This window comes from Amphiprion ocellaris, chromosome 2 (genome assembly GCF_022539595.1).
Source record: "Amphiprion ocellaris isolate individual 3 ecotype Okinawa chromosome 2, ASM2253959v1, whole genome shotgun sequence".
Lineage (NCBI taxonomy): Eukaryota > Metazoa > Chordata > Actinopteri > Pomacentridae > Amphiprion > Amphiprion ocellaris.
The window spans coordinates 17500224-17526102 of NC_072767.1; the positions used below are offsets into that span (position 1 = coordinate 17500224).

Sequence of the window (25879 nt, forward strand, 5' to 3'; positions counted from 1 at the left end):
CCAGAGGGAAAAGTAGGCCAGATATTATCTATGACATAGAAACCTCATAATATCCTCCCATAAAGTCCACTTAGAGGCTGTTCAGCACGTACACGTGTGGCATGGTAATGGGACAATGGCTGCTCCTGTAGAATCATCTACTGAACACATGGTGTATAAAAGGCCTTGGTTTTCCTGTTGATGAATATTGAGTTACTGTTTTGATAGCCCCAGGTGATGAAGTACTTTTACCACCTTACTGCAAACCATTTATCCAAATCAGACATGGTACAAATAACCTTTGTGGTGTACACATTTAGGTTTACCGTTATTGTGCAGGCCTTTAAGTAAATTTCTTAAATTCCAATGTTGGTATTGGCACTTTAGCACCACCTGAGATTGCAAACAAAGGAAACATTACTTACAAAGAGGTTTAAAGATTTGAACCACTTCATCCATTTATTAGTCAGTTGTTCAATTCAAGAAAGACGTAAATACTCTATGTTAAAAACACTCTTCAAATTACATTATGTGATTACAAAGAGAAGTGACTGAACAAGTCAAAATAGCATAGCAGGGACTCAGTGCTTACATACAGTATATACATCAGCTTTGTGCTACTTTCCACCACTTCTGCCTCCAAAGGTATCTCAGAGGCCGGTCAACTTATAACAAAGACAAACAGGCATGGGGAGGTTAGACATTTTTTTACACGAAATCCTCTTAGTAGGATGAGGTCAAAATACTTTTAACATGATCAGTATCATCAAAGGTCAATGCTGAGCACATCATAGGCAGGCCATAGTGCTGTCAGGAGAAAATTTGCTACTTAAAAAGACCAAGTTAAAAGAATCTGTGTCCTCATGCCTACCATAAATGTGCATCAGGCTTAAAAAGACAAACAGATGAGTACAATGTAAATTCCCTTCAGTATTCCATCAGGAAGGTGAGTTGAGTGCACTGTGCTGAGCGATATGAAATGTAGGAAAACAGGGGAAGTTTAGGGAGGTGCTACGTAGAGGGAAAAATCTCTCAGGCGTTGCTCCTTTCATCTATTGTAAATACTTCCATCGGGCCTTTGCTCAGGACCTTGATGTCATCCAGGAGACTGGTGGGAGTCAAAATGTGCGAAGACCCTAGAAACACAGGATTAAAAAAAAAAGATTAAACCTCAAATTACATCAAAAAATTCTTTTAAAATTCTGACTGGCTCCAGCAGAGGGAGTAAAACCGCTGGAAATAAAATTTTGAGTGTGTCCTTCCAGCTAAACCACAGTTTATCATTAGAATCATAGCTTTCGTTAGATTGACTGAATGACAACAACTCTTTGCAAACTAACGGTATTTTCATGGTATAACTGACTGACTGCAACTTGTTCAGAAATACAAAGCGAGATCAAAGTGTAGTCTTGTGTTATTGCTCACCTATGATGACCTCGCAGGATTTCACTGCCTGGGTGACCTCGTAGGCAGAGCGCATCTCAGAGTAAGTGATTCCTCCTATAACAAAGATGATGAGACGTGAGCCGGTCCGACGTTCATCCTGAGCGCTGGCTTTGTGCTTCTGGCGGGCACTGTGGAGCAGAGCAGAAGCTCAGACAACATTTAACATGTACAATAGGATCAGCTGGTGGAATGAACTGCAAAATCAGCATCCTGTCAAGAAAGACAGGGAGGCTGAGATGAAACTGACTGTAGTTAAAAACATAATCACCGGAGGGCGCCATCCTATCACCTTGTTACTGTCTACATTTGTCTCTAAAAGCAAATTGGGACCTTGCATGAATAGAACATGTCTTTGGAATAGTGATCTTCCATTTTTGTCAGATGAAAACGAAAAAACACAACTGCCTATCACTTTTAAGTAGATATTAGCATAAATATAATCAATGTAATCAAAATTTGTGGTACACAACATCCAGACACGGCTTTTTTTTTTTTTTTTTTTTTAACAAAACAGACAATACTAAAACTTTTCAGATTACGTTGGTAATGGGATACTCACAATAATGTCTGTCAAAAGCAACTGAAGCAGAATTTATTGTTATGTTCTGAAACTAAACAACCCAGTCCAAGCATGACCACTCACCTGACAGCCCCAGAGCCATTCCAGGCAGCGGGACACTCCGACTGGTGCGGCCATTCTCTGGTGTCCAGTTTGTTCTCCACAGCATCCTGGAAATATTAGATTTTGAGTTCATCTGACATTGGTATGAGCTCAGTCCCATAAAGAGCTGATCTCTGTGGCAACCCAGTAACATTTATATTATATTATACTGGCGTTCGCTTCCTACTCATGCACATAAATCTAGAACCTTTAAGGAATGTATTTTTGTAGTTCAAGCTCAGTGCTCACATTATAACTGTTATGAGAGTGTTAACGCCAAAATGTTCAGCAAATATCTCTGTGTAGTCATGGACATGCCAACACAAATTTGACCCTTCACTTTAATGATATAAAAGCAGGAAGTTTGTGAATCTATTAAAGACAGTAGAAGATCACTCAGTGCACTGACTTCAAGTGGAAGTCATTAATGGTGAAAAGAATTCATTTGCAGAGAATGAAATAAGAGTTTGTTGAGCACAGGCCAGACTCCAAAAGAAGGACTGATACTTGAACTGTGGGGAACATCATACAACTACACGACTATTTCTGCTGTCAACTACAACATGCAGCCAGAGAGGGTAAAACAGAGAAACAATCTGCTGTCAAGCACTTCTTGGTCTCAGAAACTTGAAAGTTTAAGTTGTAGATCTCAACAAGCTCACTGTTGATCTACTTTGTCACTTTTTATGGACACATACAGCCTAAGACAGAAGAAGCAGATTGGTTTCAAAATATTTCAACCAGATTTTTTGCTGTCACACATCAAAAACTTTTCTGTATTCTGCTGCTAGATAAAGCCTTTAACACAACTTTACAGGAAACTAGGTTGTCATGTGGTGAAACATGAAATGAACACTGAGAAATGATTTCAGGTAATAACAGGAAGTGAAAGTGAGAAGAAGACACAAAACTACTTGTGTTACAGTTCAGCCAGAGCTCGAGCTCTTCATTCGTTTACCAAGAAAAGCACAGAAAGAGCTGAAAATTAGAAAACCAATGAGTTTAGGGAAGAATAACAGCTTAACTCTTCCTCTCAGTTCCACATCCATTTCCAAGAACTGGAATCAGCAGCAGAGTTTTATAAACTGGTATACTATTATTTTTTCTTTATTTTACAGCTCATTTAACTTACCACACTCAAAAGAAACAGCCACCAGCAAACTTAATAAGACAAAGCGAAAAGGAAAATGAGAGGGCTGCATATTCAACATATCTTTTACAAGACAGCAGGTCTCAATGACATCCTACCTCAGTTTCAACACAAAACATAATCTCACCTTACTATAAACACCTCTTATGTGGAACACATTTAACATGCAACAAATGCATTTGAACATCAGGATGTTGAGGAGGAAACAGAGAGATCGTCCTTTGGGATCAACAGACAAGTGGTGCCTTATTGTACTTTACAGATGCAAACATGCTGCCGTTTACAAATGGATAAAGAGGTGTGAAACCACACAAACATATATGTGACACTACCTATCAGATGACCTGAATCTGATAACCTGCTATTGTTCCGACTCCACGTTTTTGTTCAGCATTTCTCGCACGAATACAATTCAGAGAACTGGAGTATCGCAGTGACCTAGATAGATCTGAATGTTGGGACGGCATTACGTTTTCAAGACGTGCATGTAAAAAGGAGGAAGTAGCAATATAAATGATATGTGATCATACAGAGGTAATAGCTGCTCATAGAAGAAATTATATGGAGATCTGCTCTCACTGACCTCCATCACGTCTTTTATGACAGGAGTCCATCTTGACAGGTTGTACTTCTCCTCCTGGGAGCGATCCCGTCGGGGTGGTTTGCGATTGAAGATACTAGACTAGGTCCAAAAGTACAACAAAGATCAGGAACAAGACCACACACAGAATCCAAAAATGAAGCCCTAAGTGAACCTATCAGCTACAATTTTAACATTTGTAATTTTAAACCATGGGTACACACATCAACAATGAACTGTAATCAAAAGCACTGAATCTATGAACAATCGACTCATCTTCTCCACATACCGATGTAATTATAGGGACTCCCAGTTCTTTCCAGTTCAGAATAAACTCTCGTTGGTCCTCAATCTTCACATGCTGGATAAGTTTGCTCAAGTTCTCATCTGTTGTTCCTGTTTACACACACCAAACAAGCAAACGAAGAATTAAAATCTGATCACTGATCAGGACTGCAGCCTTTTGTTAACAGTAATTGTTCATGAACGCACAGGACCAGCCGGCGACATTGGGGGGACAGAGCCTTCGCCATTGCCGCCCCCACACTCTGGAACTCACTCCCCCATGCCCTCCGTGACTGCACCAACCTCACCACATTTAAATCCCTTTTAAAGACTCACCTTTTTAGATCTGCTTTCCTTAACTGATTCTGTATTTTATCTTGAACTTGATTTACTATTTATTGATTTTAATTAACTGTTTTGTTTTATATTATTGTATTTTATGTACAGCGTCTCTGAGTTATTGGAAAAGCGCTTTATAAATAAAATTTATTATTATTATTATTATTATTATTATATTATTATTATTATTATTATTATTATTATTATTATTATTATTATTATTATTATTATTATGAAGGTCTTAGTCTAAAAATAAAATTTGTATTTATAGGTCCATTTTATAGTCTTTCAGGAGGAAGTTTCTTTTAACTGGAAAATTAAATCCACATCATCTGCTATGACCACCATGTTCACAAGTATGACAGGGTATGTTTGTAACTAAATACTGGAAAAAAACATTCTGGGTTTTTATTCAGATTAAATCAACAAATAGGTTAGTCCATGAAATCTACCGCAACACAACATCATGTCCTCATTTAACAGCAAAAACTATTTAAAGGAATAAGTAGTGGTGTAGGGTTAAACAAACAGTGAAGAGAGCGGAGAATGTAGGGGAAGAGTGGTTTACCGTTGAGGCTGAAGATGTAGAGCAGCACAGCTCTGATCTTGTCATGGGTACTGTACGGGTGGAGCAGAACCGGCAGCAGAGTCCTCATAGGATCTTTCACCTTCTGTCCATCCACATCCAAACCTACTGCCAGGTCCTGCACACAAACATACGACATATTTTACATTTGGAAATTGACAAGTATAGCTGACACAGTTGTCCTGAATCTCTGATCAGAAGATTAGAGGTTGATTCAGCAACACGAAAGTATTCTGCAGTTCACAGGGAGACACTGACCAAATCCCCATCTTCACACTTACAGCCTTTGAGGCGAGTTGCCCATGGCTCATAGTGAAATTGTTAATGCATTTACATGGTTTCCTTCACCCAACTAAATGTACACAAACTAAGCATAGATGGTGTAGACAAGACATTTGCTTTGTAGTATATCTGTAAGTGACAGCATTTGGCTTCTCGCTGTTGTTATTTATTGAATATTTGTAGAGTTGTTTGTATTTTGCACAGGATTTACAGAAGTTCATGGAGTTGACGCCTTTTTGTAGTCTGTTAAATGTAGAAGCACTGTAATCACAAACAGCGAGTGATCAACAAACAGAGCAGGTTTTTAAACTATAAATGAATACAAGTCTAAAGATTCCTCCTTCCCCTCGCATTTTAACACTACAGCTGTGACGTCAATTAAATCTGTGAGGGTTTAGATGTTAGGCCTTAGGGTGGAGACTGGGATTGGACCAGCGTCTCTCTCAAAGACCTGAGGTTTTCTATCTGGCAAGTGCTGTCCATACTCACTAACTTACCACCTGACAACTAACTAAAGTTAAGTAGTAAAAATGATGACTGGACCTGTTCAGCTTTGCAGAGTTTCTCCACGTTGTTTGAAAAGTGTTTCATGCAGTCCTCAGCCAACTGCAGATGAACAGTTTTCTAGAATTCAGACAGAAAAGTCAAGAACAGATACATAAATGTTGTTAATGGAGTCTTAAACGAGTCGGTTCAATGTAAGACGTGCATTCAATGAAATATATTTAGCAAAGAAACTACTGGGTTTCATTGTTTTGCTTCTACAACTTAAGAAGGTCAACCTCACTAAACAGGCTATAACAGGCTATGGAGGCACCACACCCAACCACAACATAATGATTTCCTAGTTCTGTAACGACTTGTAGAAAGCAAATTGTATCAGTGTTACATCTGCCCTAAAACTAGTGGCAAGGCACGACCCTTCCGGTAATTCAAGTTGTATCAGTATCATCAAGGTCAGGGTAAACCAGGTTTCACAGTTACATCTCCAAAAGCCATTTAAACATACAGGTGCTCCATACCTCAGTCAGCTGTTTACGGAATGAAGGCATCTTCTTCATCATTTGGGCCAAATTGCTAATTGTGATCTGGAAAAAAGTGAAATCTTTGTTGAAAATATGCACTTTCAGTACAAAATACACAGTTCAAAAACTCATAGAAGCACATTAGCAGAAACCACAGGACTTTACCTTTCCATCCGGCTGTTTCTTGTTCGCAGATATTTCTTTTACCATCTTGGGGATTTGTCTATTGCAAGAAAACAAACAGGTTAAGGAAGGGGCGAGGACATTGGAAATGGAAACTGCCATCCTTCACGTGTTGCAGACTTACTCTGAGACCTCAGCAATGTGCTTGTGCCTGAGCTTAACCCAGAGCATGTCATCCTCGTTCAGCAGGGCCTGCTTCTCTGCGCCATCTTTGGACTTGTATCTGACCACAAAATGACACAGACATGTTTGCTGTACGTGCATGACAATACGGCGAAGTAAGAAGAGTGTGGGTTGGTGTGAGTACAGGGAGTAGAGAAAAGTAATATTACTTACTTGTACGTGTCGCTCTGGATATCAATGAGGTCATAGGCCATGGCCTGGTAGGTCAGTTCATGCAGGATTGGACTCACAGGGTCAAAACCTCTTTCCACTATCAGCAGTTGGGCCTGTGTCTTTCCCTGTGAATAAGGTGAAATGCACACTAGATTGAACACAGCAGTTTATATAAAAATACTGGTTGCTGTTTAACAGTGTGGTTTGGCCTTTTCTTTTCATACCATCATACCATGTGTTCAGAACTTAGAAAAAAACACTGTATATAGAGATTCCTATCTACCACCAGGGCTAAGACTTTGTTTACTCTGTCAGCATTCTTTGCTCAGCGGACATCTCACCTTTTTCTTACCACTGTCATCCATCTCGTAGTGTCTTGCCAACTTATTGTCAACCAGTTCTGCAAGAGTTTTGGCATTCACCATGTTGCTGTCTCTAGTTTTGAAATAAAAGGAGTTGTCACAGGTAGAGCAATGCATATAGATGTCACACTGATATCAACATTAGTTAATTCAGCAGTTGTAGCATATCATACATCAAAGTGACTTTCATGGTGATTGCGGCAGGCATTTGGTCAAGCTTAGTTGACCACAGAAACAGCAGAGCTTAGAACAGGCCAATGAATAAAGTTGAGATAGCTAGAAACTGGTTTTATTAAAAAGCACAGCTGTAACAAAGTCATTCATACATCAATTTTTAACTAGTTTGTCCCTACTTAGTGTTGAACTGAGACACGGTGCAAGAAAAGAATCCGGGTTTGAAATTCTTTATCTTTCATCAACTTTTTCTATCACTTTTTACGTGAACAGCTCAGTGCAACACTATGAATGACTTCCAGGAGCACAAGCCTCTGATTTGTACAATCTCCATGGTTCAATTACATTACATCTCCTCCCTCTCTATGAAGGCGGCCTATTCACTCCAGTACATCCATTCAGACAACTACGGATGACAACCACTTTTCTTGTATAGCCTCACCCTAATTTCCCAGACGCAGTTCAGCAACACATTCTAAACTCAAAAAAACATAAAAGGTGTCAGTCTGCTTGTGGGCAAAGGTGTGTTATAAGCTTAGAAACTGAATCCTCTTTGACTTACTTCTTGTATCTGACTCCTGGGTACTCGTCCAACGTGGCACACAGAGTGACGAGCTGGTCAGCGAGCGTCTCCAGTGTCTTCTTTTTTTTGTCCTGACAGTGGGGACTGTAGATGCTTTGGAAAGCCTCCGGATTATCACATGTGAACACCTTAAAAACAATCAAGACAGCAGTGTAAAAAGAACTATTCTTTCAGTAAGCAACTTGTGTGTCATTTACAATCAAACATGTGCACATGGATCTTTTTAATGTCAAATAATTTATTCAGAACTAATTGCCTGACTATTACCAGTACATAAGAAATCTTAAAATAACTTAAAATCCTGAGGTGTTTTTGGTTTTCAAAATACAGAGAGCAACCAGTTACTGTTCCTAAGTTGCGATCATAACACAGAGTTCGTTACATCATGGCTTAAAGCAGCCGACACCCATTAAAGATTCACATGACCTACAGCACACTGAAACAAGTGAATTTTCCCTTCAGTTAACAAGTAGACGCATAGTCTGGTTAGAAATGAGGAAATGGAGCATTACAAAACAAGCTAAAACAGCACACTCTGCAAGCTGCATCCACTCACTTGTGCTTCTTGTGGCATGAAGGAGATGTTTATTTCCTTACAGACGCGTATGTACTTTGCACAGTACAGCTTCATGTTGTTGAACAGTTCATCGGGGCAGTCTGTGGGGCCAAAAAGCTTTCAGTGTCTTTTTGTCAATTATTTTGCAATTAAAGTAGATTTCAGTATTGACTCATAAGTAACTTACAGTCAGTGAAATAAACATAGGCTGCTTTGTATTTAGGTTTGGGCTTGAAGTCAGCTATGAGGGCCTCCACACACTATGAAAATAAAACACATTTAAGAAATCTCAACAGAGTTTGGCAGAAACAATTAAGATTAAAGTAAAAATAAAATATAATATGATCATTGCAGGCTTATAATGGCAAACCTTAGCAGTTGGCGTCATGAAGTAGATGGCCTTCATTTCTAGAACAGGCTCTCTGCTTTTGTACAGGTCCTCCACAACTAAAGAAAGAACACATGAATGTTAACAGCAGCTACAAGCATCCTCATGCAGGCTTCAATTAGTTTGATTTAATAACTGTATGACAAAAGTGCTTCCCTGAAATAGAAAGTAAGCCTACTTGTTATTTTCTCTGACATCAGATCTGACATTTTGCAGCATGATGAGAGCAGCTTGGTGGTGAAGGGATCCAGAATCAATATCTGGGGAGAAAACAAAGTGGTGGTCAGTCAATTACGTATCATATTGTAATGTGTAGGAAGGTTGTGTAGGATCACATAAAAATGAATCGCACTGAAAACATGAGAAAATACAGTTCTGTACAGAGCATAGGTGGAATCAGTCACATAAAACTTAATCTGTAATGTGGAGGTTCATTCAGTTAGAGTCTGGAGGCATCAGGGATGGTCTTACCTTCCATACTTCAGATTTTCTGCAGTCTGTAATTATTGTGTCTTTTATTCCTGTAAGAAACAAATAACATGACAACATGAACAACCTTACTAAAACCAGAAAACTCTTACTGTTCATTACAACTCTATTTAAACTGCATCTCGGTCCTACCTTTGAAAAACCTGTTTCGGACAGAAAATCTAGGGACTACAACTTCAACAATCTATTGTTTTTATTTATCACACTGATGAAACAGCACTTATTAGACTGGTTACAACTTCATGTACAGAATTGCATGCTTTTGTGTTTCATATGATTTGAAGGTATTTGCAAAATTGTGGTGGGTATTTGTGCAATTTGGGGATTTTTAAAAGCAACACTGCAGACAATGCAAAGATCATGATTAAATGGTTGACAGCAATTTTCATCAATAAAAGCAAAGATTCAAAGTTGAATGTTATTTTAACCGTATTAAGGCTGTACAATATATCATTTCTGGGATGTGTGTAGGCAAAATATTCACACTGCACTTCCTGCAAAATGAAATAAGGCAAACACATCATGCGGAAACTTTTTGTTTGCTGCTTCACAAAAAAAGAAAATTCACATGGTTCTCATTTTCCATGACCAAACAACAAGAGTAGCCTTTACTTCAATTTGAGAGCTCTTTACTTCATTTTTTCCAATGTGCAAAGTTCACTGACATGATGGCTCCACATGTGCACAGCACAATAAACAAGAAACAGGAAAAACACATAAAAGGAAGATTTGGTTGCACAAAGAAATGAGTAAATTGTATGGAAATATTTCAGCTACAGAAAGAATGATGTTGACCAATAACAGCTACTCTGTCTGTTTGGCCATTTAAATCAGCACAAAGTTCTATATGATTAATGTAATGCCAGATCTGAAAGCCATTCAAAGCTAAAAGTGTAAGTTTCATCCAATATCATACTTCACTAGGTCATGACTATTCAAGCTGTCTTGGTTCTAGCATTGAAGCACATATGATGGGCAGGAATTCAAGGGATTACAACATCAACAGTCCATTACTTAGTTGTTTAAGACACTGATCAAACAAAAGTACATGCATTTAACTGGTAACAGCTTAAAGTGTGCAACTGCTTGCAAGATGTGGTTCATATGATTCTTGGGTTTCTGTCTAAATGTAATGGTAATTTGCTATCATTTTGAGTATTTTTAAAACAAACTACTGTATATAATGAGGAGAGAGATGACTAATGAGTTCAAAGCAGTTTTTAACAATGGAAGTAAATCAATAGAGTTGCATGTCATACCAGCCGTATTAAGGATCAAGGTTCTGTCACTTCAGTGATCTTCTACCCTCCTAAGTGTGCCTGACTAAAACTACATATATACATACATATCATAACATGAACATAAATTTAATTTGAATATTGAGGAGATACAGTAAGTACTCAACCCTTAATTTCATAGAGGGGAATTTCTCTGTAGTAATTTGTGCCTTGTCGACATTAATTTACCGTTTGTGCACAATTAGTGAATGTTATGGCGATTTTTCAAAATAAAAGTCTCTGGCTTGTTTCATGCTCCTGTGAAGCCTCTATTGCAATTTGTAGTGTGTAAAATTGAATTAACACTTCTGCATCAAGTCAAACTGAATATTATAACCTTCACTAGAGCTTATCGGATAGACTAAATCCGTTCTGGATGGATCTATAACCGGATAATTGAGGACAACGTCATGTTATGTTTCATGTTAGCCTCAACCTAAGCCAGCCTTCTCTGACACATTATTACCACCAACCTGAAAGCCGAAGACGTTATCCGGAGGAGAAAACAGACTTTAGTGTAGCAAAAGCTGACAGCAGATTTATTTACCACAAGTGGACCTTTCTACCAGTGTTGTGTTAGACTACAGAAATTAGGTGGGGCTCCTAGCGACACAGTGACCTCATACTATCTGCCCTCACCAAGGTTTGCTACAGGAGTCGGTACAGTAAAGACAACCAACAGTATTAACTTGAGTTCAGTCCGCTGTTGTTGTTGTTGTGTTGTTTACTTTATCGATTCTTTCTGAAGTTCAACTTTGTAAACTCCGTTGCAAAAACAACCCAGAAACTGAACCTTCAGTGTCACATGAAGTCACAAAGGAAGACGTTAATACAAACAGCACGCAGTTCATACAACTGTAAGTTCATAAGGAAGTGTCCTGCTGTTTTACAAACGCAATAAATACTCTCCTGTTGGAGAGAACTTACTTTTCCAAACTATCCTGTTCAGCCCGTGATCTGAGCCTGCTGCCATCTTGATTTTTTTTCCCTCTGCGCCTCTTCCTGTCGGTCCCGCGTCCTTGTTCTCTGACGTCAGCTGCGTCAACAAGTGTGCGACGGAGCGCTGCTGTAGTTTTTATCAAGATACTGAATAAACGCTCATGGTAAAGCAAATATATGAGATGCTAAGTCGATAGTGGTTACAAATTCACAAAATAAAAATATTAATTACCAAATAAACCACAGTAGAAATTAGTATCTAAAAGCAAACTAAACAACATCCCGTTGCACAGGCTGGAAAACTGCGTGGGACTTTCTGAGGAATTAAGTCAAAACTGACAAACATTATCTATCTATCTATCTATCTATCTATCTATCTATCTATCTATCTATCTATCTATCTATCTATCTATCTATCTATCTATCTATCTATCTATCTATCTATCTATCTATCTATCTATCTATCTATCTATCTATCTATCTATCTAGCTATACATACATACATACATACATATAAAGATAGATAGATAGATAGATAGATAGATAGATAGATAGATAGATAGATAGATAGATAGATAGATAGATAGATAGATAGATAGATAGATAGATAGATAGATAGATAGATAGATAGATAGATAGATAGATAGTCTGTCTAAGGAAAGTCCAGTTCCTTTGCCAGGCCCATATTAATGCCACATGCTGTGAATGCATCCCTGAATATAGAATATCATGCCTATAACTATACCGAGGTGTTTCTTTCTCATGCTATTCAACCTATACTTGCCCCAAGGTGCATCTCTTTGCTTTAATAGGATTGGAAGTTTGACCACCAGTGGGAGGAGCTAAATGCAGGTAACTAGCACAGACAGCACCTATGTTTAAGAAAAGTTAAAACTGCTAGAGAGAAGTAATAATCAAACAGAAGCTGCCACGGGTGTAAAACAGTGAGAGGAGTGTTTCCAGAGACAAACGTGAAGAATGAGTGCCATGAAGTGGTTGGTGATTTTATTCTTGCTGGGCGTATGCTTACAGGTACAGTAATACTCTATACAACTGTTAAGATGAAAGCTTATTTTAAAATCATTTCAATCAATAGAGCATAACATTTTGGTTCTATCACATTAGACTGTTATGTAATAATTATTTCTCATTTGAATTTGCAGGCTGCAGCTCAATCAGGTACTGTATGTTCTCTTTTTCCATACATACCACTATGACAGTCATATAAGAATGTAGAAGCACAACTCTTTGACCACATAATTTATTCATTATTAAAGAATCTGTGTCCCAAGATGATAATCTGCACTTCTTACGTTGCTCTCATCAGGTTTTCAAGCATCTGTGTTCGCTGCAACATCCAGGACCGTCATTGTCAGATGGACCGGGTACTCAGGAGCCACCTCGTACAAGATCAGCGTTGCCCCCCGAAACTCACCAAACAACTTCATCGCTTTTGCCACATTTGGGCCAAACACAGTGATGGGCTCTGTCACGTCTTTGTCAGAGAACGTTGAGTATACCTTCACAGTTGAAGCTCTGGATGATTCCCAAACAGCACTGGCCACTGCATCTATTGACTCGTCAACAGGTGAGGTCCATTTCTGTCCATACCTGGACTGTTACAGCATTTAATATTCTTTTATGTCCATACCTGTCATTTCACTTCATTTACTTTTAGAACTATGGTGTTATGTGAGCTTGGCTTTGGAACTGTATGATAACTAATATTACAGTTTAAATTGAGATATCCAAACTTTTTTCTCAGGCTGAGGTGGGCATTTGTCAGTTTACACTGAACAAAGACCTCAAAAGAGTTATTGCTATTTTCCAAGATAAATAGATATCTGTGCCCCTTAGCTATGATAGAAATTGCCACCAAGTGTTACAGTTTTACAGCTAGATTCAGTGAAAAATTTCAAAATGTGGCCAGAGTGATTCAGAGGAAATTCAGTCTTGTTTCCTATTTCTTCACCCCTAAAATCTGACCTTAACACAGAAGACTGAATGTAGTGAACATCCAATACCTTCACTATTAACTTTAAAATATATGTCTTTGTTTTCTGTCATTTCTTATTTGAATTGCATGTGACAATTGTAGCCCCCGATGAAATGGAGCCCATCCAGAGAGTGAAGCCGAAAGACAGCAGGACCTTGATTGTTGTGTTTAACCCGAAAGCCAGGGCAACACAGTACGTCATTAGAATCCAAAACAGCGATGGTTTCTTCAGAGAGGACACAGTGTCCTCGTCCCCCGCTGAGATCGAGTCCCTCACACCGTACACTGAGTACTCACTCAGCATCCTGGCGGAGAACAGCGCAGGCCCCAGCCAGCCATCAAGTTCTGTGACTGGAAAGACAGGTGCAGTTGTTCGTCATCAAATCATCTCTAATCTTGTGCAGATTATTGGATTCTAATATTTTACCACTTCAATAGCTGGGAAACAAAACCTCATATACACATTCAGTGGAAAAAAAAATAACACCCATGGACTGTTTTGTATGGGCACAAACAAGTCTCATGTTCATTTCTCATCAGTCCACATGCCCTGCAGAGGTCACTTGATCTGTCTTATTGTCCCATGGCTGAGCCTCTACATACAGTATTGTGAGGGGATGTAACACACACATCATGAGTGCAAATCCAGGTTTGTCTTTCCCAAGAAATGCATCAGTGCCCCAGAGGACCTCTCCTGTATCGGTGGTAACCATACCTGACCAACCTCTGTAGCAAGCACAAAGAGCTGACCTCATCCTGATAAATAGCTGTCGCCCCTCGCCTCCGCTCCCACCCCAGAGGGAACATTTGTTCTACATGACACAAAGCAACATTCAACACACAATTTCACAATTTTGTGTTTGATATTATGAATCATATATAATTTTTTTACAGATTTAATATCTCTGATGCATTTGATGTGTGGCCCTTTGGTTTTGGAATGAGTTACTAATCTCAGTTCAGTCAGCAGATCCTGAAAAATTCCATCTTCAGTTTGGATCTACTAAACAAATGTACTCTTTCTGTATCTATCCTCACTCATTATCTCTCTCTTTCAGAAACACGTAGGTGAAAAAACAGTTTAATATAATACATCATAAGACTTAATTATTGCCTAGATAGGTGCTTAACAATCAGAGTTATCATCTCTTTTATACCAGTTGTTTCTCTTTTATGATGTAGCTATAGAAAACATCTGCAAAACAAACTGATGTGAATTTATTAGTTTAGATTTAATTTAGCTGTACTATACATCACACACAGACATATGCCAGTGAAATGATGACTGAGCTCAATGTACAGATCATCAATGACCAATCAACTAACAGAGAGTTTCCTATTCATTTGTACCAAATAATATGTGCTGTGGCAAAGATTTAAGGAAGACAAAAATGAGGGCCTGAGTCTTCCTGTGGGATTTGATTTACATGGAACATGACTCACTAAAGACCCCCGACAACCTCAAAAGCTTCAAATCTTAAGTACTGAAAGGACTGTAACAGGTGAAATGATTGGTTGTTCCCACTTTGGCAGAAAATAACATGTTCTTGTGGCATCTCATCACCCATGAAGAAAAAAAAATCAGGGTTTTTAATTTGAATTCATCTTTGACAGGAAAAAAACATTAAAATGCTGAATTTCTGCCTCACTTAGGTCTTGAAAAAATACTGATAAATAAATATATCACACCTGACTGCTAAGTCTTTTACAGCCACACAACTCCAATATTTGATTATTGCTGAAAGACCCGAAACATTCTGTCAGTTGTTAAGACATGGTTTAGAAATCAAACAAGTATAAAAAAATAGCTCTAAATGCAAAAGTGTGATGATGTGATACTGTGTCAGTGCTGTTTTGAACTTTGAAGTCACATATAGATATATTTTTTAGCTACAATCAAATAAATATACTACGGTAAAAAGAACTATTCAGATTCTCTGTTCCACTTCACTCTCTCCTCTCGGCCTTTAGATAAAGTGTTCATGCTGTCATCGTCCCTCAGAACATCTCATGTAAACTTTTAAACCGTCTTCTCCTCCATAGTCTTGCCTCCTCCTCAGCTCTCCTCCTCCTCTCCGAGCAACGACAGTATCATCGTGTCCTGGGCCCCAGTTACTCACGCCGTCCAGTACTCCCTGTCTATATCCAAGCTCGGCTCAAACAGCAGCATCCACAACACCTCCAACACCAACATGACCATCTCCGGTCTGGATGCTGGATCCCTCTACGTCATCCAGGTCTTCGCCTGGGACACCGAGGGCCGCAAGGGAGAAGGAAGCCTGCACATCAACCAGATCACACGTAAGGAAGCACTGGGAATTTAACCTCTGTGTTAAATACAACGTGAGATTATACATTAACATCCATGTCATTTCTGGATAAAGAATGTTTTCATTTACATATTTTTGTATTCGTGACAGTGTCAGGTGACTAAACCATGATCATGCCACCAATACAAAGTGATGTCTTATATTTTAAGAAGAGTCATTTTATCAGAAGGAATAGTCCATAAGCATTGATAAACACTAAAATGTAAATATTGATAAAAGAATTCAAAATCTTATTTAAAATTAAATCTTACCATCATGACCATCATGTAGTCATGACATGATGGCCAATAAACGATAGTAATGCAGCTAGAGGTTATCATAAAACCTCTATAGGATTGGTACATTTCTGCACAGTCACATTCAAAAATGAGTTCAGAGATGTTATTTTGCAAGCATATTCTACATACTGACCAGAAAGTATTAGCAGTAAAATTCACCCAAGTCTCTTCAGTAAACGTACTCACTTTAAACTATGTCTCCTTTAAGATTATTGTATAAATGATTAATTTACTGATTAATGTGCTTAGTTTTGAATGGCAATTCATGGAAACATGTCACATTTTACTAGCTTGGTATAAAATTTTTATTTAAAAAGATTTTTAGTAACAACAGCTATCTGATGGATGCACTAAACAGCTATTGTTGGACTAAAATGAAGTAGAGAAAAGCATATAGTCAAAGTATATCAAATTGGTACTCTTGTCTACTCTGATTTCAGTCCTTTACTGGGTTTGTCTTTATGTTTTGTCTTTGAACAGGACCTCCAACTCCATCCTCTGTCCGTGTGTCTGTGGTGAAGAATAATCATGTTGCAGGACTCTCTGTGTCCTGGAACATCGACCAGGTTGTTCATGGACCCATCATGTACCATGTGATGAGTGACCAGAACCTCACCTGTAACTCCACATCCAGCTCCTGCACTCTGCCTGCAGTGGGCTGCGGAGAGGTTCACACTATCCAGGTCACCGCCTCCAACGAGGCCGGACCCGGCCATCCGTCCAGCCCCGAGGTCTTCATCACCTGTGAGTAGCACAGATATGAATGTGTCAACAGTTTCTGATAGATACTGTTTCTATTAAAGTAACTATCTGGTTGTAACAGGCCATAATAGGCAGTCAGTGAGCAGAGCTTTTTGTGGAAAAGGTATTAGCTTAATGAACATTTTCTGAAGTTTTATATCAATTATTGTCATAACTTGATTTTTCAGATACTCAATTTACGGCATTAGTCAGGAAGATTCCCATTTATTCAGTAATTACTATTGTGATATAAAATATCAAGATTAGATAAGATTTTATCTTTATTGCCGCTGACTTTGACCAAAAGCTGCATTTAAGTATTAAAAATATTAGGAATACATGATGAATCATCAGAAACTAAAATGTGAAGAAGAGAGAACATTTTCAGTAATTTCCTGTTACTTTACAGACTTTCTCAGTTTCATTACTTTACAGAGAGTACTAGATACTAGTACCAGTTGAATCATAGAAAAAATGTTTTAATTTGCTAGTTAACCAGAAAACTAAATACCAAAAACTGTCAATGTCTCAATTAAAAATGTATATTTTTTTATGAATCCTAATTTGTTCTTTCCCAGTGTGTGACTGCAAAATAAGTCTTTTTTTGTTGTTGTTGCTGTATTTAAATCAGCAAAAAATATTAATCTTTCAAAGAGATAAATATGTATTTTAAGGAGAAAAAAATGTAACAATTATTTTACTAATTTATCATGTTTTGTTAAATTGCAAATAATAAAATTGATAGGAAAATGTATTGATGTAAATGTAAACTCCAAAAAAAGGTCAAAACTGTAAACAATATCCATACTAAAAATTTGTATTTTCCAAATAGTATTTTTATTTATTTTATTTTTTTGTGGCCATAAAATTACACAGTTTCAATCTGCTAAAAAATAATCATTATTCTACATATATTTGCCATTATATTAATTTGTTTTCACAGTTTTGAAACATTACTGCTCCAGGTTTCTTTTGTTACTCATTTAACAAACAAAAATTGACAACTACAATGTAGTAATGAAAATGCTGTACTATTATTGCTGCTATTGTGCTCAACGTATGAATGTATGAGGACATTTGAAAACTAAAAGCATTTGTTTGTGATTCATGAAGATAAATGCTTGAACATTCATCTCATTTTACTTGTCTTTTCGTTCGCACTCAGTGTCAGTAACATGTCAGTTTGTGATGAACCTCCCTGCTGTCTCTGCTGTCAGTCCCCTGCCCTCCACAGTCTTTGGCTGTTGTGGAGTCAACAGAAGGAAACTGCACTGTGAGGTGGGAGACGGTACCTCACGCTGACAGCTACACGGCCTTCATCAAGAAAAATGACGGCAGCGAGGGGACCTGCAACACCACCAGCAACAACTGCACCTTCCACTGCCAGTGTGGCTACACATACGTGATGTTTGTGTTGGCGTTCAACGAGGCCGGCGGCAGCCCTGAAGGCCAGCCTCTCAACTACACCACCTGTAAGTCGCAGCAGAGGTGAGACAGATTTCCTTCTACTCTCTTTATGATTAATACATGTGTGTCTCCTGTGTCTCAGTGCCCTGCTGTCCAGAGAACGTATCCGTCTCCTCTGTGAGCACTGACACTCTGGAGATCATGTGGACGGCCTCTCAGGGAGCAGATGTGTACGAGACTCGAGCTGCAGACACTTCAGAGGTCATCCTGTGTAATGACACAGCACCGGTGTGCGCCCTGTCTGACCTCAGCTGTGACAGAGAATACACTGTGGTGGTGACACCCTGCAATGAATTTAGTGGATGTAACCGTGCTTGCAGAGCTCACACCAAAGGCACAGGTATAGACCCTGCTCATATCTGCATGATTTCACCTAATACACAGTCACATTTTACACTTAACCTCTGCTTGTCTTTGTAGCAGAGTTGCTTTGCAGCCAACTTCGGTTCTCAGATACTGTAGAATGTCAAATATGATACAAATAACTTGTTTATTTAAAAATATAAAACTCATATTGAAACCACCTAGAGGTTCAGTGAGAAAGGCCCAACACTGCTAAAGATATCTGGATTGTTTTAAGGTTAAAAACATTTTTTGAATGAAGAATTACAAAACACTGGATACCAGTATGACTCAAAAAGTCAGAGTTATCTTTTATGATTGGAAATTACCCCACTATATAATGACAAGTCCTGATACTACAATTTGCATTATATTAGACCTAACTGTATAATTATACAGTGTGTCATATAAAGACTATGAGGTTAATGTATTGCCTCCTTTCATTGTCAGAAATCTATAATAGCTTTGAATAGGAGTTTATCTCAAGAAAGAGCGACCAGTTGGAAGAAAGCGCGTTAAAAGTTTGGGGTCATCCAGGCGATTTCATGTTTTCCATGAAAACTCACACTTTTATTTATGTGCTAACATAATTGCACAAGAATTTTCTAATCATCAATTAGCCTTTCAGCACCATTAGCTAACACAATGTAGCATTAGAACACAGGAGTGATGGTTGCTGGAAATGTTCCTCTGTACCCCTATGTAGATATTCCATTAAAAATCAGTCATTTCCAGTGAGAATAGCCATTTACCACATTAACAGACTTTATTTCTGATTAAATTAATGTTACGTTCATTGAAAAAAATGCTTTTCTTTCAAAAATAAGGACATTTCTAAGTGAGCCCAAACTTCTGAACGGTAGTGTATGCCCAAACTGATGCATACAACCTTCTTATAATCGTGTAGAAACCTTCAAGAGTATGGCCATTCTCAGTCAACATTTAATGTCTTCCTCCTTCCTTCCTCCTAATCAGCTCCCTGCATGCCAATGAATCTGATGCTGAATCCGAAGAACTCCTCCTGCATCAGTGTGAGCTGGACAGGAAACAACAGAGCTGCTAACTACACTGTGACTGCAGGTGGAGACGACGGCATCCACTCCTGCACCACCAGCGGGACCACCTGCGACATCACTGACCTTCCCTGTGGCTCCACCTACCAAGTCAGCGTCACAGCAACCAGCGCCGCCGGCCAGAGTTTACCCAGCTACACCGACTCTCTGGAAACAGGTGAGCAGTCGAAGCTTCGGACTGGAGGTGACAAATGCAGAGCTGCTTATCATTGATTTACAACTTTAGTCTTTCTAAAGATCGATAATGCTTAATCTCCAGAAGAAAGAAAGGTGGTAGAAAATGCATTTAGATATCTCAGCAGAGACTGAGATATCTTCACCTTTATTGTTACAAAACTAATTCACTTAATGAGACTGGTGGTGGTGGTGGTGGTGGTGGTGGAGTCTATCCCATGTGACTTAGCAGCCCAACAACCCTTTAGTTTTCATATCAAAGCTTGTCTGGTTATTAAATTAATGGAGTGCCCCTTTAATTTAACCACATCTATTTTTATTCTGAATGTTCACAGCAGCAACATTTGATCACTAAAACGCCCTTAAGGAACCCTTGAAGTTTTAGATTTCTGTGTGTTTATACATGAATATTTTAATAATCACTAAACGGTGTGACTATTTGACCCCCATCTACATACATCCTCCTGTTTTACAGAACCCTGCTGTCCGATGAATCTAACAGTCGATCAGGTGACTCAGGCGATGACCAACGTCTCCTGGTCTCATGCTAAAGGCGCTCACTCCTTCATCACCTCCCTGACTTCACCTCGTGGTCACGCCCGCTGCCACACCCAGGACTCCCACTGCCTCATGGGATGCATCACCTGCGGCACCAACTACACCGTCACCATGGAGGCAGTCAGCCACAGCGGCCACAAGTCCAGCTGCACCTACCAGGGCTTTTCATCCAGTGAGTGGTGATGCTTTCTACGAGTGGGGAGGCCAGAAATAGCATGAATACACAAAAATATTGATTTTTTGAGTTGTAAATTTCAATGTGCTACTTAGTTTTGAGTAGTAACTTTTTAATTGACTACTCATCACACTGGGAATAAAATGATACTGGTCCCTTTGTCCAATGCTGTGGAAAAAACAATTCTACAAGGATGTCATAAAACCTGAGAGGCTTCTACACACACACTGTGCATTACATATGACTTTTAGGTTAAGTTTGTGTACATGTCATGTACATATTAGTGACTTAGGACGTTCCTGTTTACATGGTGACACCTGTGAATAAGTGTCATCAGAGGACATTAAACTTAATCCTTAAGTGTCACTGAAAAAAGTTGCATGGAAGTCCTTAAAGACAAAAACATCCATGTCAAAACCAATCCAAAAAAACCCCCAAAAAAACATCTACAGTGCCAGTCAAAAGTTTGGACACACTTTCTCATTCAATGGTTTTCATTTATTTGTATTATTTTCTACATTGTAATTTAATACTGTAGATTAGTATTTTTTTGTTTACAACATAATTCCACGTGTTCTTTTACAGTTTTGATGTCTTCAGTATTAATCTACAATGTAGAAAATAATTAGATAAAACCCCTTGAATGAGAAGGTGTGTCCAAACCTTTGACTGGTAGTGTATATTAATGTTATTTTTCACTTTCAATTACTGATTACTTTTAAGGAAAATCAGTCCTGATCATAATAACCAAACATTCATTCATTTTAAGGATTTGATTCTTTTAAATGGCAGCTTACATGATGCCACATTTGTTGCTGTTGTTTTTATTAACAAAAAAAATGTAAAAGGATTTATTTTCCATATAGAAAATTATTTTTTTGATTATCACAGTCTGGCATGTGCCAGTGATTAACAGGAACTTTGGTTCTGGTGCATTATCATTTTTTATGCAAACCAAAAACAAACAAACAAACAAACAAACTCACACTCAGGACCTTAAGAGTAGTAGAACTGTACTAATGATAGACGGACCCTAATTATATATTTTTTTTCCTAAATATGCGTCAGCCAAGAACTCAGATAGAATTTCTTCCTTCTGAAAATGTTTCATGAACTTCTGCAAACTTTTGCAAACTTCTAGCAATGTTTTCAGCAGGAAGTTTTCTTTTAGTTTGCTGAAGACATTCTAAAAATGTTTGGTGATAACATTGTTAGACCATTATGCGCTCAACCTCTTACAAAGTTTTCTAAATGTTGCATTGAGAACATCTTTTCTTTTTATCGTGTGGAACACTGCGGGAATGTTTTATAGAAGAACATTCTTTATTGTGCTAACAACATCCCCAAAACATCCTCTGAACATTGCAAAAAGTTCTACTTTTGTTAATATATCACACTAAATGAATGTTATCTTGTAGCATAATCTGTGACCCTGACAACGTGATCTGAATGTTGCAGTTAAAACATTATGTCTTGGTCAAATTTTAACTTAGAGAAGCATTATTTGAAATGATAAATATTCATAAAACATAATCTGACCACAAAAAAATAGAAATGAAGACATCGCTTTGAAAGAAATATCATTGTAGATAATGTAAACCAAAGTTATTTGAACATTCCCTGCTAGCTGAGAGACAATAATGAAGAAATTAGAGACGTGTGTTATTTTTCATTTCTAAGATGTCATGCTTAGTGTATGTAATTTTGTTGCTGTTGTGTTATTTATAAAACTAATTCAAGTTATGTGTTTCTAAAAAACTAATTTATTTTATGTATTTATGTTAAAAAAAGAGATCTTGACTGATTGGTTTTGAATTTGTACAAGTACCATTATGAGCACACTGATAGAAGTCTCAAGAAAACAACAAAAGCACATCTGAGCAGTGACATTAAGGCTTTAAGTAACTGAATGGAAGTGGAACATAATAAATTAAATGGGAACTTCTTCAAAAATGTCCACATTATCACTTGAAATCTAAACACTGTTATTATCTATGGTTCCAACACAGTCATATTATTGTATAATTTCTCATCAGTCTTTAACATGACTTCAGGTTTAGCAGAAGTATCACTGGTTAATCACAAACTGGTATTGTTTGAGATAATAAAATCACAGCAGACTCGTCACTTCATCAGTCTGTCTGTCCTGCAGGTGCCTGCTGTCCGTCCGGTGTCAGGCTGTACAGGATGGCCAGTAACTCTCTGAGGGTTTTCTGGCGCAGCGGCAGCAGCCACAGCTCCGTGGCAGAGCTGGTGGGCATCATCAACAACTACACCTGCACCGCTTCTCCAGGAGAGAACAGCTGTGACATTGGCAACATCCAGTGTGGAGACGTCTACCATGTGGTGGTGGCTCCACTCACAGCAGAGGGCAGCAAAGTCCTCTTCTGCCCCCAGAGATTTTACTCAGGTAGGACAGCAGAGCCCTCACGTGAGATGGTGGAGGATTATTTGTTCTGAGGGCTATTTTAACATTTAACCTTTCACCTTTAACTAGGTTATAATAGCTTGTCATTTTTCCTGATGCTTTTTTCAAAGATGCAAATGAATGCAGTAGCTGTATTTTGAGATACGCTACCGTTCAAAAGTTTGGGGTCATCCAGACAATTTCATGTTTTCCATGAAAACTCACACTTTTATTCATGTGCTAACATAATTGCACAAGGGTTTTCTAATCATCAATGAGCCTTTCAACACCATTAGCTAACACAATGTACCATTAGAACACAGGAGTGATGGTTGCTGGAAATGTTCCTCTGTACTCCTATGGAGATATTCCATTAAAAATCACTCGTTTCAAGCTAGAATAGACATTAACAGACTATATTTCTGATTAAATTAAGCTTTTCTTTCAGAAATAAGGACATTTCTAAGTGCAAATGAACTTCAATGGGGAGGACAACAGCATTAAAGCAGAGCATTAAGGGAATCTCACCAGCCTTCTATTCCATCTGAATACTGTAAATATTTGATCTGATTAATTTGATTTTTCTGTCTCCGCTGTTTCAGTCACTTGTTCAGGGAGCAAAGTTGGCACAGGTGAGTGTGGCTGAAATCTTAATGCACTCCAGTATTCATCAAATTAGAGATGAGACCATTTGAAGTTTTCAGTAGTTGCACTGTGTTAGTAAAACATTCTAAATGTTGTTTCATTTGTCTAATATCACTTCAATCTTTCTCCTGCAGTGATTTACAGAGGGAAGAGAAGTGTGGACTAGCATATGGTAAGTCAGTGTGTTATGTCTGATTTGTAGCTGGATTTAGTAATAAATAAAGATGATTGTGTTTGACTGAAGAAGGAATGTAAATTCTTGTGAAGGCAGTCATTATTGTTTTGTACTTTTTTTCTTGTCATCCTAAAAAACAAAAAGAGTATTTGTGACAATGAAGCAAACTCAAAGATGACCCATTATGAAACACAAATATTAAGATAAATATTTTAAAAAAGCAATGCACGCAAGACATAAAGAATAAATGGTAAACAGAAAAAGTGGATGCCAAAACTCTAATATACACACATTTACTAAGTATGGGAGATCATGGTAGACTTATCTAAATCATCCCCAGTTTTTTTGATTTATGTTTGCATGTTACCACACTCTTTTGAGTCATAACATGCTTGTTTTTCATAATAAAACTATTTATTTCTACTCCAATACTTTAAATAACTCTTGGGTCAAGTAGTCATTGTTCGAAACTGCATGTAGATGTCTCCCTCTGCTGGCCACAACCACACATTACCCGTATTTTAACAGACGGTTGTGCAGCATATAGTCCCATAACATCACTGTTACTAGATTGAGTAAATTTTAGTAAATGACCTACAATAAATGTAGAATTACTGCAAACTGAATGCAGTCTTAATGTTCTGTCTCGACTGCTTCTTCTCCAGATACAACGTGCATCACATCGTCTTCATCACCCTCTTCCTCCTGCATCACCTCTGTCCCACTGGAATGAAGCCATTCTTGTAACTAAACAGAAGAACTGCTAAATGAACAAACCGTTTATCCATGATACAATGAATAATGAGAAATAAATGTTACTGGTTGTTGTAAACCTGCCTTTAAATACTGTGTCATGTAATATAGCCAAACAAAACTGACACTGTGTCCTCAACATTCACGATCAAGCACTTAAATATGAGCAAATCAAGTCTAAGAGAACAGCAAGAGTCTATTTTATGTGTCCTGCTCAAAATATGTATCATAGGATAAAGTCAGGTTAAAATATTTGGTGAAAAAAGTGAAAAAATATTCTCTTGATGTAACATTTGAAACACTAACAATGAGCCTTATACTGAAAAGGTTGTGTCTAATTGGGATAAATGCAGATTAGTTTTATCTCTGGAGTACTGTGTTTTTAAAAAGCACACAATTAATTTAGAGAAATGACAAAAACAATCAATTGGAAAAACCGTAATGACAACAGATTAAACAATGTATGGAATATTTTTCCCCTTCAGTTCATGTGATCAAGTGTTAATTGGTGAGTTTAACAAATTAATATATTTCTTATTAGCTCCAGCCCCAAGTAGAAGGCCTTCTGATGAAGAAGTGACAGACATTGAAATGTGCACCTTTAACTGAACCATCCTGTAAAAACTCTTCAGTGTGCCGCTTATTCTTCTCAGGATGAATTTAATTGTCTGGAATATGTATCGCTGTGAAAAACTGATTCATATTTCAGCTAATAAAGAATTCCCAGCATCAGTTGTGTGTTTCTTGGTTTGTTTTGTATGTAGTCCACATAAAGTTGAACTTAGGGAGCATTCAGTTTGTTTATTTAACTAGTTAATGTGTATCTTATTAAAATTTGTTGAAAAAATATGTTACAGATGAGTGCTGCACAGTGACTCTGTTGCCTTGCAGCTAGAAGATCCTCGGTTTGCATCCCGGCCTGGGGCTGGGATCTTTCTGCATGGAGTTTGCATGTTCTCCCTGTGCATGCATGGGTTCTCTCCAGGTTCTCCAGCTTCCTCCCACAGTCAAGAAATATGCTGAGGTTAATTGGTGATTCTAAATTGTCAGTAGGTGTGAATATGAGTATGATTATTTGTCTCTACGGCACTTTTCCACTAGCGCCTACTCGGCTCGACTCGACTCAGTTTAGGTGGTTTTCCATT

At 38.1% G+C, this 25879-nt stretch overlaps 2 protein-coding genes across 2 annotated transcripts; one reads left to right on the forward strand and one right to left on the reverse strand.

Annotated features, from left to right (window-relative positions):
- Positions 1–411: 411 nt before the first annotated feature.
- On the reverse strand, positions 412–11704 carry stxbp3 (syntaxin binding protein 3). The gene is made up of 19 exons (XM_023298871.3): positions 11609–11704; positions 9387–9436; positions 9094–9175; positions 8898–8974; positions 8715–8787; positions 8528–8628; positions 7951–8099; positions 7194–7287; positions 6853–6977; positions 6641–6739; positions 6499–6556; positions 6331–6396; positions 5852–5932; positions 5009–5144; positions 4106–4212; positions 3820–3918; positions 2069–2154; positions 1405–1553; positions 412–1115 (listed from the first exon to the last, which is right to left on the reverse strand). Exons 1-19 carry the CDS (start codon positions 11652–11654, stop codon positions 1012–1014), a joined length of 1782 nt encoding a protein of 593 aa, XP_023154639.1. The 5' UTR covers positions 11655–11704; the 3' UTR covers positions 412–1011.
- Positions 11705–12510: 806 nt separating this feature from the next.
- Positions 12511–25466, forward strand: LOC111588459 (fibronectin type III domain-containing protein 7-like). Its single transcript, XM_035943173.2, has 14 exons — positions 12511–12652; positions 12784–12799; positions 12948–13208; positions 13719–13979; positions 15660–15917; positions 16705–16968; positions 18183–18437; positions 18515–18772; positions 19750–20004; positions 20497–20751; positions 22907–23164; positions 23764–23793; positions 23941–23978; positions 24647–25466. Exons 1-13 carry the CDS (start codon positions 12599–12601, stop codon positions 23970–23972), a joined length of 2457 nt encoding a protein of 818 aa, XP_035799066.2. The 5' UTR covers positions 12511–12598; the 3' UTR covers positions 23973–23978; positions 24647–25466.
- The last annotated feature ends 413 nt before the right edge of the window (positions 25467–25879 follow it).

Bases quoted from the DNA above. Each gene is read 5' to 3' on its own strand.
- stxbp3 (XM_023298871.3), bottom strand. From the start codon at position 11,654: ATGGCAGCAGGCTCAGATCACGGGCTGAACAGGATAGTTTGGAAAA. The intron at 8,788-8,897 runs GTTTGCCATTAT...TTATTTTCATAG, and splicing joins TCATGACGCCAACTGCTAAG to TGTGTGGAGGCCCTCATAGC. The intron at 8,100-8,527 runs GTGAGTGGATGC...ATTGTTTTTAAG, and splicing joins TCATGCCACAAGAAGCACAA to GTGTTCACATGTGATAATCC.
- LOC111588459 (XM_035943173.2), top strand. From the start codon at position 12,599: ATGAGTGCCATGAAGTGGTTGGTGATTTTATTCTTGCTGGGCGTATGC. The intron at 20,005-20,496 runs GTGAGCAGTCGA...CCTGTTTTACAG, and splicing joins CACCGACTCTCTGGAAACAG to AACCCTGCTGTCCGATGAAT. The intron at 23,794-23,940 runs GTGAGTGTGGCT...TTTCTCCTGCAG, and splicing joins AGGGAGCAAAGTTGGCACAG to TGATTTACAGAGGGAAGAGA.